This window comes from Vespula vulgaris, chromosome 15 (genome assembly GCF_905475345.1).
Source record: "Vespula vulgaris chromosome 15, iyVesVulg1.1, whole genome shotgun sequence".
Classification (NCBI taxonomy): domain Eukaryota; kingdom Metazoa; phylum Arthropoda; class Insecta; order Hymenoptera; family Vespidae; genus Vespula; species Vespula vulgaris.
Window position 1 is genome coordinate 784258 of NC_066600.1, and position 17029 is coordinate 801286.

General features: G+C 31.3%; 2 protein-coding genes and 1 long non-coding RNA gene across 12 annotated transcripts; 1 reads left to right on the forward strand and 2 right to left on the reverse strand.

Annotated features, from left to right (window-relative positions):
- The first annotated feature begins 56 nt into the window (after positions 1–56).
- LOC127069312 (sodium-independent sulfate anion transporter-like) lies at positions 57–5595 on the forward strand. 2 transcript variants are annotated; one of them, XM_051006185.1, is made up of 11 exons: positions 57–645; positions 1329–1513; positions 1613–1808; positions 1935–2155; positions 2735–2879; positions 2959–3123; positions 3392–3553; positions 3653–3793; positions 4048–4193; positions 4299–4460; positions 4591–4700. In XM_051006185.1, the coding sequence occupies exons 2-11, from the start codon at positions 1334–1336 to the stop codon at positions 4621–4623; spliced, it is 1551 nt and encodes a 516-aa protein (XP_050862142.1). In that variant the 5' UTR covers positions 57–645; positions 1329–1333; the 3' UTR covers positions 4624–4700. The 2 variants fall into 2 exon arrangements, with proteins under 2 accessions (XP_050862142.1, XP_050862141.1); XM_051006184.1 differs by lacking the exon at positions 4591–4700 and adding an exon at positions 5083–5595 and having other exon boundaries at positions 61–645.
- Positions 5596–6254: 659 nt separating this feature from the next.
- Positions 6255–9473, reverse strand: LOC127069334 (uncharacterized). Of its 3 annotated transcripts, none has more exons than XR_007783511.1 (4): positions 8773–9473; positions 7871–8598; positions 7707–7790; positions 6255–7618 (listed from the first exon to the last, which is right to left on the reverse strand). It is a non-coding gene; the product is annotated as an uncharacterized LOC127069334 (long non-coding RNA). The 3 variants fall into 3 exon arrangements; XR_007783510.1 differs by having other exon boundaries at positions 8670–9473; XR_007783509.1 differs by having other exon boundaries at positions 7871–9460.
- A 686-nt stretch (positions 9474–10159) lies between these two features.
- LOC127069308 (autophagy-related protein 9A) lies at positions 10160–16770 on the reverse strand. Of its 7 annotated transcripts, XR_007783472.1 has the most exons (9): positions 16555–16735; positions 15355–15466; positions 14699–15018; positions 14109–14572; positions 13838–14022; positions 12769–13719; positions 12324–12698; positions 11979–12204; positions 10160–11621 (listed from the first exon to the last, which is right to left on the reverse strand). XR_007783472.1 is itself a non-coding variant. In XM_051006171.1 (8 exons), exons 2-8 carry the CDS (start codon positions 16002–16004, stop codon positions 12052–12054), a joined length of 2499 nt encoding a protein of 832 aa, XP_050862128.1. In that variant the 5' UTR covers positions 16005–16119; positions 16644–16770; the 3' UTR covers positions 10160–12051. The 7 variants fall into 7 exon arrangements, 6 of the variants coding, with proteins under 6 accessions (XP_050862128.1, XP_050862123.1, XP_050862127.1 ...); XM_051006171.1 differs by lacking the exon at positions 15355–15466 and adding an exon at positions 15954–16119 and having other exon boundaries at positions 10160–12204; positions 16644–16770; XM_051006166.1 differs by having other exon boundaries at positions 10160–12204.
- Between the last annotated feature and the right edge of the window lie 259 nt (positions 16771–17029).

A 17029-nucleotide genomic window follows, 5' to 3' on the forward strand; every position in this document is an offset into this window, starting at 1 on the left:
GATAGATAGACAGAAACATTCTCTCGATAACTATATCTACGTCCTTCAGTCGTGCTTCATCCTCGTGGCACGAAAGTCGTCTCTCTTTCGAGATATCGTTCGTTCGTATTAATACATATACAACAATATTTGTTTTCTTTTTCTTTTTTTTTTTCTTTTTTTTTGATCAATAACAATCAACACGACACAGTTCTCATCGTCGTTATTAATCATTATTAATCGTTCAAAAGCACAATAATCTCGTCACGTAGAATCACAAATTATTGTTTCTAACGATAAACCAGTTAATTGATTAATTTCTTTTTTTTTCTGTCTCTCTCTCTCTCTCTCTCTCTCTCTCTCTCTCTCTCTCTCTCTCTCTCTCTCTTTCTCTCTCTCTCTTTTTGCTGCAGATCCTTACGAACGATAATGACTAGGCGAACTTTTATATAAGCATTACGATATGCTCAAGGTGTACGTAGAAATAACTTGTAACTGCGACAAGTTATAACTCGAAAACGTTCGATCGGAATATTTTTTGTAAGAAGAAAACGCGTTATTTTTTTGTCTTCCTTTTTCTTAGTTTATTTTTTTTCTGTTTTGCTCTTTCTATAAGTGAAGATAATAGTTATTTATTATCCTAGTGAAATATTCAACAGTGATACAGTAAGTGATCTTGGTTAGCTGTTTTATTGTTTTATATTAAAAAAAAGAGTTCCTCTTTCTCCTAGTAAAGTTTTTACCGATCGATCGATCCTTCCGCTTTTCTCGTTCGACCGGAAAACCTATCCTTCGTGTTTCCTACTCCTACTCTTTCTCTCTCTTTCTCTTTGCCAGTCTTATAGTTAACTCGTAACAGTTTGATAAGCGTACATTCGTCTTTCGAAACTTATGATTTCACGCGATCACGATAGTTTCCTCAAATTTATTACATGCGATGCTATGTGTCTATGTGTGTGTGCGCGCGTGTTTGTGTGTGCCTATATATAAATATATGTATACATATATTTTGATCTTTTTTATTTTTCTATTATAGCAGGTCTTGATTTAAAGATTATTATCATTTTCATTTTTCATTGATTTATATTTTTTTTAACAATAAGCAGACAAATAAACGATTAATATAATCTTTATCACTTAAACTTGTACAATATTAACAAAATTATCCGCTGATTGATTAAAAAAAAAATAAAAATAAATGATATAAAAAATATATATATGTACTACTCCGTATCTTTCTATTTCGTTTCTTATAAAAAAAAAAAAAAAAAAAAAATATATGAATAAAAAATGAAATACAATAAATCAGTATGAAGAAGATATAAAAATTTAACTTTACTTTGCTTCAGCGATCATGTTAACAATAAATAATGTTTGTCAACATTATCTCAAACCTCGACTACCGATTTGTACATGGTTACCACAATATAAATTGACATGGTTAATTCACGATGCGCTCGCTGGTTTAACTGTAGGTCTTACAGCAATACCTCAAGGAATCGCTTATGCCATCGTTGCTGGACTAAGTCCCGAGGTAAATTACTTCGCATCCTTTATCAACATGTGCCTCATTAACACGAGTTAACACGAATTATATATTTTCAATTATTTTATGTATCATGATACCTATTAGTATGGTTTGTACGCTGGTTTTATGGCTTCCTTCGTCTATATCATTTTTGGATCTTGCAAGAACATAACTATAGGGACGACAGCTATTATGGCAACTATGGTACAATCATTTGTATTGAATTATGGCCCGAACATGGCGATATTGCTAGCATTTTTAAAAGGATGTATCATAATGCTGTCAGGCATACTTCACTTGGGTACGTCGAAAGAATATTTTTGTACAAAAAAAATTTCAATTAGACTTATCGTTAGCTCTCTTTCTCTCTTAATAAAAAAAAAAAAAACTTATAATCTAACTATTTCAAAGAAATAATTATTTACAGGTTTCCTTTTGGACTTCATCTCTCTTCCCGTTATAACTGGGTTCACTTCTGCCGCTGCGATTAATATTGCCTCGTCGCAATTTAAACAACTTTTTGGTATACCAGGAAGAACCGAGGGCTTTCTAGATTCCGTTGAGCAGGTCTTCTCGAATTTAAACGCGATCAGGTATCAGGACACGATCTTGGGTATTTGCACGATCATCGTTTTAGCTATTTTCAAGGCAAGATAGATATTTTTAGAATATAATATGTTAGGTTGTACGAGGTTTCGATATTTCATCGGAATATCGCCTTCATATAAATATTTTTTATTTCAATACTTTTGTATAAATATTTTATATAGATATAAAATAAAACGAGAGAGAAACATTTTTAATCACATAAGGTGACACTTAATAAGCGATCTTCGGGAATATTCATTCAATTACGATGGATCGTTTTACCACGTCCGAAGAAATTTGTTTTCTTATAATAAGTAATTTTTATAAATATTAATTAAATGCATTATGTATTTAGTAATTACGTAGACGTCGTTACCCAATAAAAAAAAAAGAAAACAAAACAATCAAAAAAGAAGGAAAAAAAGAAGTTTCTTTCAATAAGATATTTTTACTTCTTTCTTGTATCAATAATGATTTAATATCAATGATAAATTTCGATAATTCAAATGATAGTACTACTTATCGCAATAACACTTAATATATGTACATATATCTGGCGAGTATTAGTCGATCAGAATTATCAGAGATTATACCATTTTTATTTTCTTTTATTTTTTTCTTTTTATTTTTTTATAATAGAAATTACCTGGGAAGCGAGATGGTACTTGGTTGCAAAAAGTTTTATGGATTTTAATTTCGGCAAGAAATGCTGTTGTCGTTGTCGCAGGAACCATTATAGCTTACGTATTTCATTATAATGGATATGAAATATTCAAACTTACAGGTAAAAGAAAGTTTTCGAAATTGTCATCATGGATCTTATTCATTTGTAAATTTCTTCTAATGTTTTATGTGATACTTAGGATCAATGGGTAAAGGTTTACCACCGTTCAAGCTACCACCTTTTTCAACGACATTCAAAAATAAAACATATAATTTTGTGGAAATGATAACGATTATGGGATCGACGATCATTTCCATTTCTATTATTTCTACTATAGAACATATAGCAATTGCCAAGGTCTTTGGTGAGTTCTTTCGAGACAGATTTATGAAAAAATATTATTCTTTTAAATTATATTCAAAAATTAAATGATCGAATTAATTTGTTTAATTAATAGCAAACAAGTTACGTATTAAACTAACAATATGCATTATATATATATATATTTTTAGAAAAATATTAATAATAATATTAAATAAGCAAAATAATATATATATATTAATAATAAATGAATATGATACTTTTTATAAAAATTTAAATTCCTATTTTTTTTTTTCCTTTTATATTTTCAGCAAAAGGAAAATCTCTGGATGCAACTCAAGAGATGTTTGCTCTTGGAATCAGTAATATCTTAGGATCTTTCGTATCATCGATGCCAATTACAGGATCCTTCACAAGAACAGCTGTCAATCATGCGTCAGGTGTAAAGACACCTCTTGGCGGTCTATTCACAGGTAATTCTTATAAATATTATAAATACAATTAACATTATAATTCATTCTTACAAATATAATTAATTGTTTTTTTCTTTCCTTTCTGTTTATTTTTTACAGGTTGTCTCGTCCTGCTCGCTGCAGGATTCTTGACAAATACCTTCCGTTATATTCCTAAGGCTACTTTGGCTGGTGTTATAATATTTGCCATGTACTATCTACTCGATTTTAGTACTTATTTATTAATATGGCGTGCGAAAAGTAAGTCAAATAAATCTCATTATTATTACAATCAAATAATATCGTTTAAATATCTTTTTGTTAATTTTATTAGAAATAACTCAATAATATAATTATATTTATTATTATTAGACCGATCCTATGTATTATAAAATTCAACAGAAAAATATTATTATAATATCGAATTATATATAAATATAATTATATCATTAAAATTATTTATATTCCATTATTAATATAATCCTATTAATAATATATATATGCAAATTTTTTAGAGGTAGATTTTGTTGTCATGATAGTGACATTCCTATCATGTATTTTCCTTGGCCTTGAATTAGGAATAGCCATTGGTATAGTTTCTAACCTAGTGACATTATTATACTTTTCGGCAAAGCCATCCTTCGAAACGAGGATCGAACAGGTCTGCTAAAGGATAAGAAAAATTTTGTTATTAATTTTTCTTTTCATTTATACACATGTACCCATGTTTTTTTGTTCTTCTTTTTCTTTTTACATCTTTTCTTAGAACGGCGATCAACGAATAATATATATAATTCCCGAAGAAGCTATTGCTTTCCCAGCAGCGGAACATCTACGTGCCAACATAATGAAACTTTCTGAAAAAAATGATTGCAATGTTGTACTGGACTTAAAGAATCTTAAGAGAATTGATGTTACTGTTGCAAAGGTAAGATGAGTATATACATACATACATATATATATACACACACACACACTCTCATAATTATAACTTTTAAATCATTCCCGACCATAAATACTCGAAATATCTCGAAAAAATATATATATATACTGTTCAGGATCACTTTCATAATCCCCACTTCGTGTTCTAAAAAAAGAAAAGAGAAAGAGAGAGAAAGAGAGAAAAGAATCGTGATACTGCAGAATTTTTACTGGTTTGGGTCAATAAAATGAAAATTGTATTTTATATCTAAATAAATGACTAATAATATTTTTACGAATTAGTACTATATCAATATATTACTTTTAGTAATATTTACTCGTATCTTAATGGAAATTCTGTCAGAAAGTAGACAATCTGACAATATTTATTTAGATATTTATGTCTGTAGATATACAATATTTGTTGATCTTGGCCGGCGCCCTTCATCCAATCCATTAGATCAATTTATACTTAGCAAATATTAATCCGATTAATAAACTAATAATTAATTTTTTTTGCGATAGATAAAAAGAAATAAAAAATTAATTTCGTTAAAAAAGTCCATCAACGTATAAAATATTCGAACGTACTATCGTCTTTAATTTTCTTTCATTTCATTTCATTTCAGAATATAAAATTATTGGCGAACGATCTATCGTTACGCGGACAAGAAATAATCTACATTAATTCTTGCAAGAACATCGAGAATGTTTTGAAAACGATTGCACCGGAATTACAGACTGAATTTCGAGGAACTATCATTGCTGATATGAATGGTTGATAACAGTAAAAGCGAGAAGAACAAAGGAGGAACAAGAGAGAACAAGAACTGATCAATCGAGTTTGAAAGATCATTTGCAAAAAAACACGAGTGAAATGATCGAATATAATATTTGTGTTTTCTATTAATCTCAAGTTTTATCTTGAGAATCAAAAACGACGCGATGTAAACGACGGATCATTGACATTTTTCTCTATGCGTTCTTATTGTCTAATCGTCACAGTGATTATTAATTTTTTAGAAAATATATTAGTGAAAGATTTTTAATGATTCGTTTGGTGCGAATTAAAATGTATTAACCAAGGTCGATTCTGAGTAAATACTATTTAAGTAATAGAATTAAAATAAGTGCGTATGAAATAGTTTTATACATCTTTTTTATCTTACCCCATTCCCCATCAAATATATGAAGCTCTCGTAAAAATAATTTAGTAGATTTCTATCGGTTCGATATGGTTATGAATTTTTTATCGATCCATATTGATAGGTAATCCAATTGACCAAATATCTCTAGAACATGAGCGATTGAACAGCCCAAAACCGGTCCTGTATAGTAGCTATAACAATATACAGCTTCTTCTATAAAGGACAAGTTTCATATATGGTAGTCTTATAAAAATTGTAATATTTATATAAGCAGTATTAATAAAAATTTCTTTCTTCTTTTTGCCTTACATACTTATATAAACATACAGACATGTGTGTCATAGAAATACGATGTGTGTAATAGAAAAAAGTTATATATATTAAATTATTTATTAATCGAGTAGAACAAGTCAGCATTGCTTTTATCGACTAAGTGATATAATGGACAATACGAGATTTCCATTTAACTAATTATATCAAAAAGAAATTTACTATATCGACCTATTAAATTCGATCGATAATAGAAAGAATTGACTGTACCGATCGGTATAACACAGTCGATAATAGTAGAGTTCTGTTTTATAGTTTTCAGTTGATAATAGTAGAGCGCTGTTTAATATTTTTTAACTATTATATTAATATGAATACTCGAAACAAGGTTATTAGACCTTCTCACGAAGCTCTTAATTCGGTTTTACATTAAAACTCGAAAAGTTCAATTTATTTTCATACATTTATGATATATTTACAGAAAATTTGTCATTCTTCAATAAACAACTAAAATCATACACAGGTCTCTTGATATAATATTGTTTACAATATTTGTTTGATGAATCAATTGAAATATTATATTCTTATATATAATTAAATATTAAAATTGATTGAATCTGTCTAATGCATCGCAGATTTATGGATACAATTATACTAAACATTTATAATAAATAAACTTGATTTAGCGCTGCTATTACAATAAGTGATACGGAAATGCAAACCTGATCTGTATCTTTGGATACAGACTGTGATACTAAAAGATCGAAGATAAATTGAGGGCCTTTAAAAACAATGTAAAGTTGAAGAAACGCTCGATGTGATATTTAAAAAATGTGTTCCAACAGTGCCTTTAGTTAAATGTTTTAACAATGGAGAAATTTGTAATGGTTATATAACTTGTTTATAAATAAAAAAGAAATATATATATTTAATTTACTAATATCTAGCAATGCTTCGTACGATCATTTCACGTATAAAAGCTAACGTAAGACAATTTTTCAAATGGTATAACGTAGACATTGATTATAGCATTTATAAGGCTATGTTATTTGAGACATACATCTCTACTTTCAATATCAATTTCAATTCGGTCGAACCAACACGAGCGATTTCATAACAAATTTTATGAAAATATGTTTCAATGGCATGTTACGGAAATGGAACAACAACATATCAATTTACACGTTATGCTAGTAAATTTTGCGTTAAAGTTCAAGAGGACGCAACGTTTAATAAATTGAAATTTGCTTTCGGAGATCAAGCTTCGTCCAGAACGTAAGGTGATATGAAAACAGATGAATCTGTGAACGACAATGAGACTGTAGAAAATGAAACTTCGTTCTGTAAGATCTTATATTTTAAAAAACGAAAAAATTGTTGCAATAATAAAAGACTCTCGTGTAAGATCGTCGTTTGATAGATTGATTCTAATGAATTAAATTTAACTCACTAAATTATTCATATTTTCACTCATAAATAATTTGAGTATGAGTAGGGTTTGTGCTAAATTGATTACAAAAAATTTTTCTTGTAAATGAGTTTTTTCCCAACAAAAATATTTCCCTGATTTAAATTTATGCGACTTTTTTCTTTACATAAAAACTAAAAGCCATCCTAAGATATCTCATTTTAGAACTGTGAAATCCAAAAAATTGTAATCAACTAAAAGCAGTGGTAGCTAAAGATTTCAGCATTATTTCCAAGAATGGATGCAACGTCTCTGGCAGTGTGTAGCTTCTCAAGGGCACTATTTTAAAAGAGATAACGTATAATTTTTTTTATTCAGTCGTATATAAATATTTGTATAAAAAGTCTCATTACTTTTTTTAACGTACCTCGTATATGAGTATTACAAAATGATACAGACATATCATTACAACATCCAAAACCTTCTCTTCTAATTTATATTCTATGGATATCTAAAATAATTATAAAAATAAATAATCTTACAAACATTTATAAATTAAGTATTCCATTTTTTTATGAACATTTTACAAACCGTCTGAAACTTTTCTTTCAACTGTTTTACTACCAAAACATTCAACATGGCACACTTGAAAAAAATAATTGAAACACAGTTGATCCTTTGTTATTTCTTCTACGAAAATGACAAGCGAATATAAAATCTATGGAATGCTTTCTTTATACAATGTCTTTAAAGACTTTCAACTTATCTTCGATCCTTTCTTTAGTATCATAGTCTATATTCAAAAGTACAGATCAGATTTGCTTTTCCATATTACAATAGCAATGCAATCCTTGTTATTTTTACACACACGTATATTATTTACCAAATTACAAATCGATAATTTTCTAACAATTCCGTCTTATCCAAAAAAAAAGATCTATAAAAAAATTTATAGATATGAATATATAAAACTATGTTATTTAAGATATTTAAAATACCGTTATTTCAAAAATTCCACTAGTTTCTTCGTTATAAAAAGATCAATTAGTTTTATAACAATCATTATTGAAAAAAAAAGAATATAACAATATTTCATGAATCATTATATTGTACCAAGAATATACTTTGTGAAAATGAATCACTGTTTCTAGGCAATAAAAAAAAAGAAACATCTAAACTACATTTAATCGTCAAACGTTCTAGGATTTCTTTTTTTATATCATCCCAACTGGAAAGAAGTTTTTTGTCTCCTTTGCTTTTTATAATACGTAATGACCTCCTCGTTCTTTTTTTTTATATTGGCTATTTCCAACCAATATCTATAAATATAAAAAAATATTTCAATACATACAACGTTTACCTTTAAAATAAAAACACATTTCATACGAACGCTTTTATAATTAATTTCGCAATAAGCGCTGTTAATTATTGTAATTATTATTGTTGATATTCTGTTGCCAAATATACATTAGAAATGCTCGTTATAATTTTACCTACAAACCCGTGATGCATTAAACAAAATCAATCCATTTTAACATTTGAAAATAATAAGAAAACCGTCGGAAATTAAAATATAACGACGAATTGGATCAATGTCCATTTCCAATATTACTCATCGATGTAACAAAATAAAATATTTCGATTGATTGATCATACAAATAACGTCATGGTTTATGATTTTAATCGCTTATGACAAATTTTCTGCGAATATTTTTTTAGAAATGTATGGGAATATATCAAACTTCTCGAGTTTTAATGCAAAGCTTCTTTCGAATTATGAAATTCGCAGGACGAAGAAATAACCTCAATTCAGCCGTCCATGATATTAACTTTTAAAAAAATTACGTGATAACACGTATAAAGTTTTATTAATAATAATAATAATGATCTTTGATCAACCACAATAATCAATGTTAATTAATGAATACGTAACTCGATAAGGTCTGTCGTAAATATTTTCGTAAAAAGTGGTAAGAAATTTATCACGAAGGATACCGGAAGAAAAAAGAACGATTTCGATAATCGAGATCTTTTATCGTAATTCAAATAATGGCATTTCTTAATTCATCTGTTAACTGTTTCTTTGATATCGCTATCATTTCACAATATACATCAAAAATACAAAAGATTACTTTTGAATAAAAGATTTAATGGAAGGAAAAAATAAAATAAAAAATATGTATAATTCATGTATCGTTTCTTACCTCTCTTTTTTCTCTTCATTTTTGCAATGCACTTTCTTTGGTCGCTTGTTTCGTTTTTCTTTTTTCTTTCACTTGTTCATTTATTTATCCACACTCATGAACCTTTTTTTTGTGAACACTCGCGATATGTACACGTATGCGTCGTTTGTTTCGCCACGATTTCACGAAATAATACATACTAAATTGGAGAAATTTAAATTAGAATTTTTTTTACATAAATTCATCAATAATAAAGTTATTATTCCTTTTGAAATTCTAAATGACGATCACTTAAAGAGCTTCCTAAAAGTCAAACTAGAGGCACTTCGAGGCTCGGTTCGACGAATCAGATTTCTTCTTACAAGATTACAGCCAATGAGAGATTTTCTAATATTATAAATAATTTTTTACGTGTTAATTAATAAAATATGTATAACAAATATTAATTATAAAATAAATCGATAGAAAAAATTGATTCATTTATTTTTTTGCTTTTTTTTAATTCATCCATTTGTCTTTTCGTAGTTATATCAATCAAATGTCGTTTATAAAGTATTTATTAACGAATCGACCAATCACGTTCGATCTTACGTATATGTTGAGCGATCTTCTTTTCTTTTAACAGATTTTCAAATTTCTCAAATGTTCCGCTAAGCGTGGTTCTTCTCATCGAATCGGAGGTAAAGATTTTTTGAAATTTCTTAAGAAACTTATTTTTATTCGTGTTTTATACTCGTAAATTACAGATAACCATTATATATTTGTAACATCTTTTTCTTTCAATGATCACATTTATATAAGACTTGTCTAGCAAAAGATTAATCTTAATTGTGTTAAAAATCGATTCGCTCGAAGGATCAAATTTTTTTCCTTTCGTAATAATATTAGAAGGGATGGGAGATTAGAGGATTGACAATGGTGCGAGATTTGAAAATGTTCGTCGAACCAAATAGGATATCTAAACTTATTTTCGATATTGCTTTTCCCTTTTTTTTTTTAACGTGACTTTTTAGTTTACATATTTATACGTATGTGTTTATATATATATATTTTATATATATGTATGTATATATACATATATATATGCTTGTGTAAGTGTGTATATATATATATATATATATACATATATAGCCATTCATTTCTTTTTAATAATATATGCGTTAATGACAACCTTCTGATAAATTAAAAAAGAAAAAAAAGAATAAATAAAAATAAAAAGAAATAAAAAGAAACATGGAGAAATTAATTCTCGAGTTTCGTGTTCTTTTTTTTTTCTTTTCTTCTTTTTTTTTCAAGTTCGTCGTGCAACAATATTTACACTTGTGTCTGAGAGTTGTATCATTTACCTAATATAATAACGAAGCAGATTAAAAAAAATTCAATTGCCACGCTTATTAATAGTAGCACAGAGAGCGACGAGATATTTATAAATAGACTTTACGTTTCGATAAAAAAGATTAAATACAATATATATTCGTCATGCGCTACATAAAACGATATTATTTTTATTATTTTCATATGACTAGAGAGAATCGTGGCATTGGAAAAAAAAAAGAGGACAAAAAAATTAAAGTCTGTAGATTATTGTTTACGATACACGATGTGACAATCATCACGTTCGTGACGATAATCGTAGTACGAAGTAATCAATGAACAAACGATTCCAAGATAAATATATATATATATATGTATATATATGTATGTATATATATATATGTATATACATATGTATATCCTTTAAATTATCTGCATTGGATCTCGTCGAAGTAATTTTTATCTACTATTTATCATCATTATCATTATCATAATCACCATAATCATCATCATCATCATCATTATCATCATTACTGATTATCATCATCATCATCATTATTTTATCGTTCCATGTTAGTATCTGTCCATCGTTTTAAAGAGCAATCTCGTTTTTTTTTTCTTTTTCAATAATTTTCTTTTTCTAATACGGATTACAAATTTCAACAACTCGATACACCGGACAAAAATTAACACAAGCGATTATTTCTGACGAATTCAAATCTAAAAAATCACACCAGAATAGGCCCCTTCGCCACGAGCATAGGCATATTATTTGATCGTTGATCTCGGCGCGAAAATCCTTCTTTATGCACTATAATATCGATACTCGGTTAAATAAATCTATTCTAAAAAAAAAAAAAGAAAAAATGTTCACATAGCTATAAGAATTAAATTTATATAAGGAAAGATAAAGAAAGGAAAAGAAGAGAGAGAGAGAGAGAGAGAGAGAGAGATAGAAAGAAAAAAAGAGAAAGAGAGACAGAGAGACAGAGAGAAAGAGAAAGAGAGCCAGACTATAATATCTCTATTAACTCTCGACCGACTTACGTCTAGAGCGTATTTTTCTATCATAAAATGAATCACGAAATGTTTACTTTATAAAGAGTCTTAAAGAATAAATCACAAAAAAATTAAAAAAAAAAAAAAAAAAAAAAAAAAAATAAGAAGAAGAAAAAATATACATATATATTTATATTTCTCACGTTTTATCTAAAACCGAGAAGCATGAATTAACTAGAAATTTCCAATGTCGAACGATCATCGTCGACCGTTACGCTAGGATTCTCTATTATTTCTTATAGAAGAGTCTTGATGTAGCAGTAAAGGAGCTCTTTCTTGTCTGACTTCAGGAAGCGTTGCTAATTCTTGGACTGGACTTCGTTGCCACACACTTCTTGTCGCCATTTCTTGATAGCCTCGCCTACGTACCTACACATCGAATATGGTGATTTTACGTTCAATATTAAACAGGTAAGAGAGAGAAAGATAGAGAAAGACAGAGAGAAAGAATGAGAGAGAGAGAGAGAGAGAGAGAGAGACTGGTTTACTTGTCTGTGATGAAGCTCGTGCAGGTACAATGTAGATAGTGACATATCAGCTGCAGTTAATTCTATCGGTACCGACAGATCCGTAGCTAATTCGTTTGCCGATCCAAAAACGGATGCACCAAGAGATTGATTCGATATGCCTTGTTGCAATCCGTATAAAAATCCTTTATCATTGTGCAACGGACCTTCAGCCTTCCTCAAACCACGACGCACAGGATATGAAATATTGTCCGATCTTTGACTGATGGATGCTTCGTCCATCGGGACCGAAGCACCTAAAATACCAGCCTGATTTGTAAACGCACTGCTTACGTTGGGAACGCTGACTTGGTTTATCATCGTACTTCGAATAATATTCGATACCAAGTCGTTGTACTGTAAAAGAATAATTCTCGTTGTTTGCTTTTCCCTTGTTGAAAACATAGTCAAGTTTCGACATACTTACTCCAGGTCCTAAACCAGATAAACTGTTCAAACTTGCGAGCAATGGGTTTACATCGGTCGGTACACCATTTACTTCCTTTTTCGCTCTCTCTCTCAAGGCCGCGACAAAGTTTTCCGCGTGACTCGGTGGCTTCCATTCCGGATTCGTCAACGTAAAGTGTATCAGCGATAACTCGGTTTTACCATCCTCGGCTTGGGTGTATTGATTAGACATCGGAACGTGTAACTTGGCTGCGTCGGTGATATATCCAGGATTATCGTATCCTGTATTACGATCGTCTATAGGACTTTGAGCAACAGTTTGCCACATTGGATTTCCATGTTTTCGTACATCCATCTGAGCGAAACTACATACGTCACCAACGCCAGTCACTTCGATAGTAAAATTACGATAAAAGTCAACGATATCTAAAGCTCTTTGTCTCATGTGGAAGCACAAAATAAATGGTGTTAATAAAGGAGATATCAATTCTTCCAATAAATGAACAGCACGGTATTGGAAGAGTTGAGCTACCTGTGCTCTTGTAGTTTGCATATGAGCATGACCTCGCCAACTGTCCGGCCTATAATGCGTATGTGCTAGCACAGCGGTCAATAACGCTTCTGGACACCATACTAAATTTTCATCGGGTATGAATGCTCTTGAACCAGCTACCATCGCTCCCAATATGGTCATAGTCGTTAAAACGTGCTCGACCGTTAAAACGTCTTCGTCGTATACCGTCAATATCAATAGAACAGCTAGTATACTTCCAGTTACGAATGCAACATTTTTTGCAATAACCGTCATTATAGGTGAAGTGAATATGCTCATGTACTTCGAAGCTGGACGGTAGGCACGATTTAAGCGGGCATTTAATTCGTGATCGAGTTCGTTGAAATGACGAAGATAAAGTCGACCGTACAGAGACCACATTCTTGTTCCCAGAGTACCTGGCTCTCTCTTTATAATCTACAATTAAAAATGATATTTTATGAAGTACGATAGCTGCTAGAAAACGCTCGATCGTTATTATCCGTTTCGAGATCGAACGTGCAGGATTTCTCGATTATGTTATTCGACGACTCACTTCGGCGTAGTTGAAAAATGAATAGAGGATCTGCCACAAGAGAATTAACGGGCACAATACAAAATTTGCTATTCCCACCCACAAAATATGTTTCGATAGCGTTCGCGCCAGTTCCTGCCTCTTACATAGTTTCTTATAATCTTCCTTCAAGTGCCAATTATTTTCGAAAGGCGACCATGGTCCCCCTATGGCGAAACGAACGAGCAAAGGTCATTGTTGAATTAATTATAACTCCTTCGTACTATGATCTTACGAACATCCGAATACGTACAGAATAACAGTAGTTCCATATTGTACTTCAATCCTCTTGTCATAAAAATGACTTCGCCGATAACAGGGACCTTCAGTCGCACCGGTAACAGCGACTTGTTGATCATAGCCACCATATAATTTTTAAATCTTAATATCCTATGATATATATCTAATTCCGTGAGTTCTCTTTTATGAATACACATTTCCTGTTCTTTCTGAACTTCTCTTACTCTCTTTTGCACTTCGTGCCATGTTAGATTATCCAAATCACAGTCTTCGATTTTTAGTGCTACATTAAAGAATAATTTTATATCCCAAAACTGAGTAAGGTGATAGAGAACTTTAACGGCACGTAGAATCCAAAAAATAGCTGCTACTAAAATGCAAATCCACGTGATCAATCCCATAGAAGCTGTGCATTCCCCTGTTGACAATATGGCATCGTTGATCGATATTTTCTGCGGTTTGTTTACCATCTTATCTCTATAAAAAGGATACAAAAACACTTTGATAAGAGAATAAAGAGAAGAGAAATATCGTTGTCATATCGTGTCGCAACAGATTCGTACTTTGACCACCATCTCGGTGGTCAATATAAAATGCACTTACTTGAACAGTACGGAATAATCGACACAATGAAAGAGAAACGTGGAGAAGGTGACTACGAAAATGAACTGTCCTAATTCAAAAATTTCTTGAAGCATCATGCATGCGAAACCATGCTTTTGATGATAATGATACATTCTCGTGAAGAAAGAATCCAAATCTTCTATATGATTCCATCTCGCTTTGTTTCCCTCTGGTACTACGTGTATCATTACACCCGATTCTTGAGGCGTTTCTTCGCGTTCGTCGTCATCGTCACCGTCACCCTCGCCCTCGTCGTAAGGCTCGAGCTGTTGATAGCTACCATCCAATACAGTTGTCATCTGCAAATGTTAAGTATAAGAAACGATCGTGCATTGGTAGACAGTCGTCGAATGAAATTTACATAGATCATAGACGGTCAAGATTAACGTGCCACGAATATATCAAAAATGACACAAAGATCACTAAACAGGCTATGAATTTTTCAAGACCAGACGTTACATCTACGGTAGTGGAAGACACTGCTTACTAACGTTTAAACCATTGACACTGTGTATTATATATACGAGAATAATATCAATATGGATATATCGATAATTCTAACAAAGAATACGATACAACGTACATGCAAACATTTATATATGACATACGATCGAACCTTAGAGATGGAGCCTTACCGTTTTTGCTCTTCGGTTTGGCTCCACACAGGTAATGACGGTATCTCGTTTCATTCTTTCATGTCATTAAGCTTATTTAACTACTGGTGGAAAGTTGCTCCCAAATCTGCATCTAAAATGCAGATTATGTACCAAATATGTTAGGAGAAGGACGGAGAGACGGCCACTAAAATGATGCTTATTCATGGCCGTTTTGATTCTTAATATACGCTTAGGTTTGCCAATAGTACATTAAAACAAATCTTGTAGAAGACCTCGATACGATGCAATTTATAAATAACCATACGATCTTTGACGTGTTTCTAATGGCTAATATTAGCTGTAATAAAACTTTATAAACCTAATGTTGCTAATACGCTCGCTAATAACAAAGAGGAAAGATAAAAGAAAAGAGAGAAAGAGAAAAAGTAGCGGCTAGAGAGAGGGACGAGGAAGAGACAAGGGGACAGAAGAAATAATCTTGGTGAAAGAAGGAAAAAGAAATAAAATATATGAAGATGGCAAAAGGAGTTGAAGTGCTTGGAGTCGATGGACTAACCACGAGTCAAGCCATTTTATTATACCTAATGCTAATGCTATCGTATTAACAGCAAAGTCACCTTTATAAACACGATAGACTCTATCGCTTGCTCGACCAATAGCTTATCCATGCTCCTACTTTCTGATTTGCAAAGAAGACAATATCGGTCCTTCTTCCTCCTCTCATGATGTTTATTTTCTTAATGTAAATGTACAAACAGGTAGGTTACTCTGTCTTGTCAAAGTCTGTAATCGAAAATGTAAATGACTGAAGCAGCAAGAAGAAAGAGGATACTCTTGGAGAGATGTTTCGAAGAAAGGCTTTGTCGCAATACCCATTTGATCCAAACGATAACGATCGGAGAACAAAGAAAATAATCGCATTTGGGATTATCGTGCTAAAGACGTCGAAAGTGGGAAACGCTCGATGCGTCGTTTCTCGAAAATTTGTCGAATGAAAAAAAAGCTATCATCTCGTAGGATTTCCAATAGAAAAGAATAAAACGCTAGGCTATAACCTAGCGTCGTTCCTTGGATCGTCGCTACGTCGTAATATTAACGCGTGACCTTTATCTCGACGAAAATAGATACGTTGAAAAATGCAGAAACGAAATTGACGCGTATGTTTGGTAACACAGCTGATCTTCATAAACAAAGCGTGCAAGCAGCTATTCCTCGTACCTTACTCGACGTCTTTCCGAGCTGCTTTTCTCGAGAGCTGACAAGTGCTTTATTCACATCGAGCAGATCCCTCGTGAATCGACACTTACATGTTGACCGACTCTTAATGTATTCTTCACCGCTAATTTAGACATTTGATCGTTAAGAATGCTTAGCTCCGTCCTTCGACTTCACCATCTTTGCTGACGCTTTCTTTTATTTGTAGTTCACTTTGAACCGTTCCTAGCGAACCTAGCGGACGAACGAAGAATTACTACTCGTTGCCGCGCCATTTTTTTACCAATGAGAATGCACCAAGTTGATACGAAAGATTTCATTGTTATCTTCTATATCGATACTCGACTATATCTAAATACGCGTGTATATTCCATAGCACACGACGATATCGAAAATTAACAATTAACAATTACCGTTGAAATATTTCATTCTTTCATCCAATAGTTAAACGTACATCTTCGATCATTAGTTCGATCAA

Bases quoted from the DNA above. Each gene is read 5' to 3' on its own strand.
- LOC127069312 (XM_051006184.1), top strand. From the start codon at position 1,334: ATGTTAACAATAAATAATGTTTGTCAACATTATCTCAAACCTCGACTA. The intron at 1,809-1,934 runs GTACGTCGAAAG...AATTATTTACAG, and splicing joins GTCAGGCATACTTCACTTGG to GTTTCCTTTTGGACTTCATC. The intron at 4,461-5,082 runs GTAAGATGAGTA...ATTTCATTTCAG, and splicing joins TTGATGTTACTGTTGCAAAG to AATATAAAATTATTGGCGAA.
- LOC127069308 (XM_051006166.1), bottom strand. From the start codon at position 15,408: ATGAAACGAGATACCGTCATTACCTGTGTGGAGCCAAACCGAAGAGCA. The intron at 14,573-14,698 runs GTAAGTGCATTT...TCCTTTTTATAG, and splicing joins GATTATTCCGTACTGTTCAA to AGATAAGATGGTAAACAAAC. The intron at 12,205-12,323 runs GTAAACCAGTCT...TTCGATGTGTAG, and splicing joins ACGAGCTTCATCACAGACAA to GTACGTAGGCGAGGCTATCA.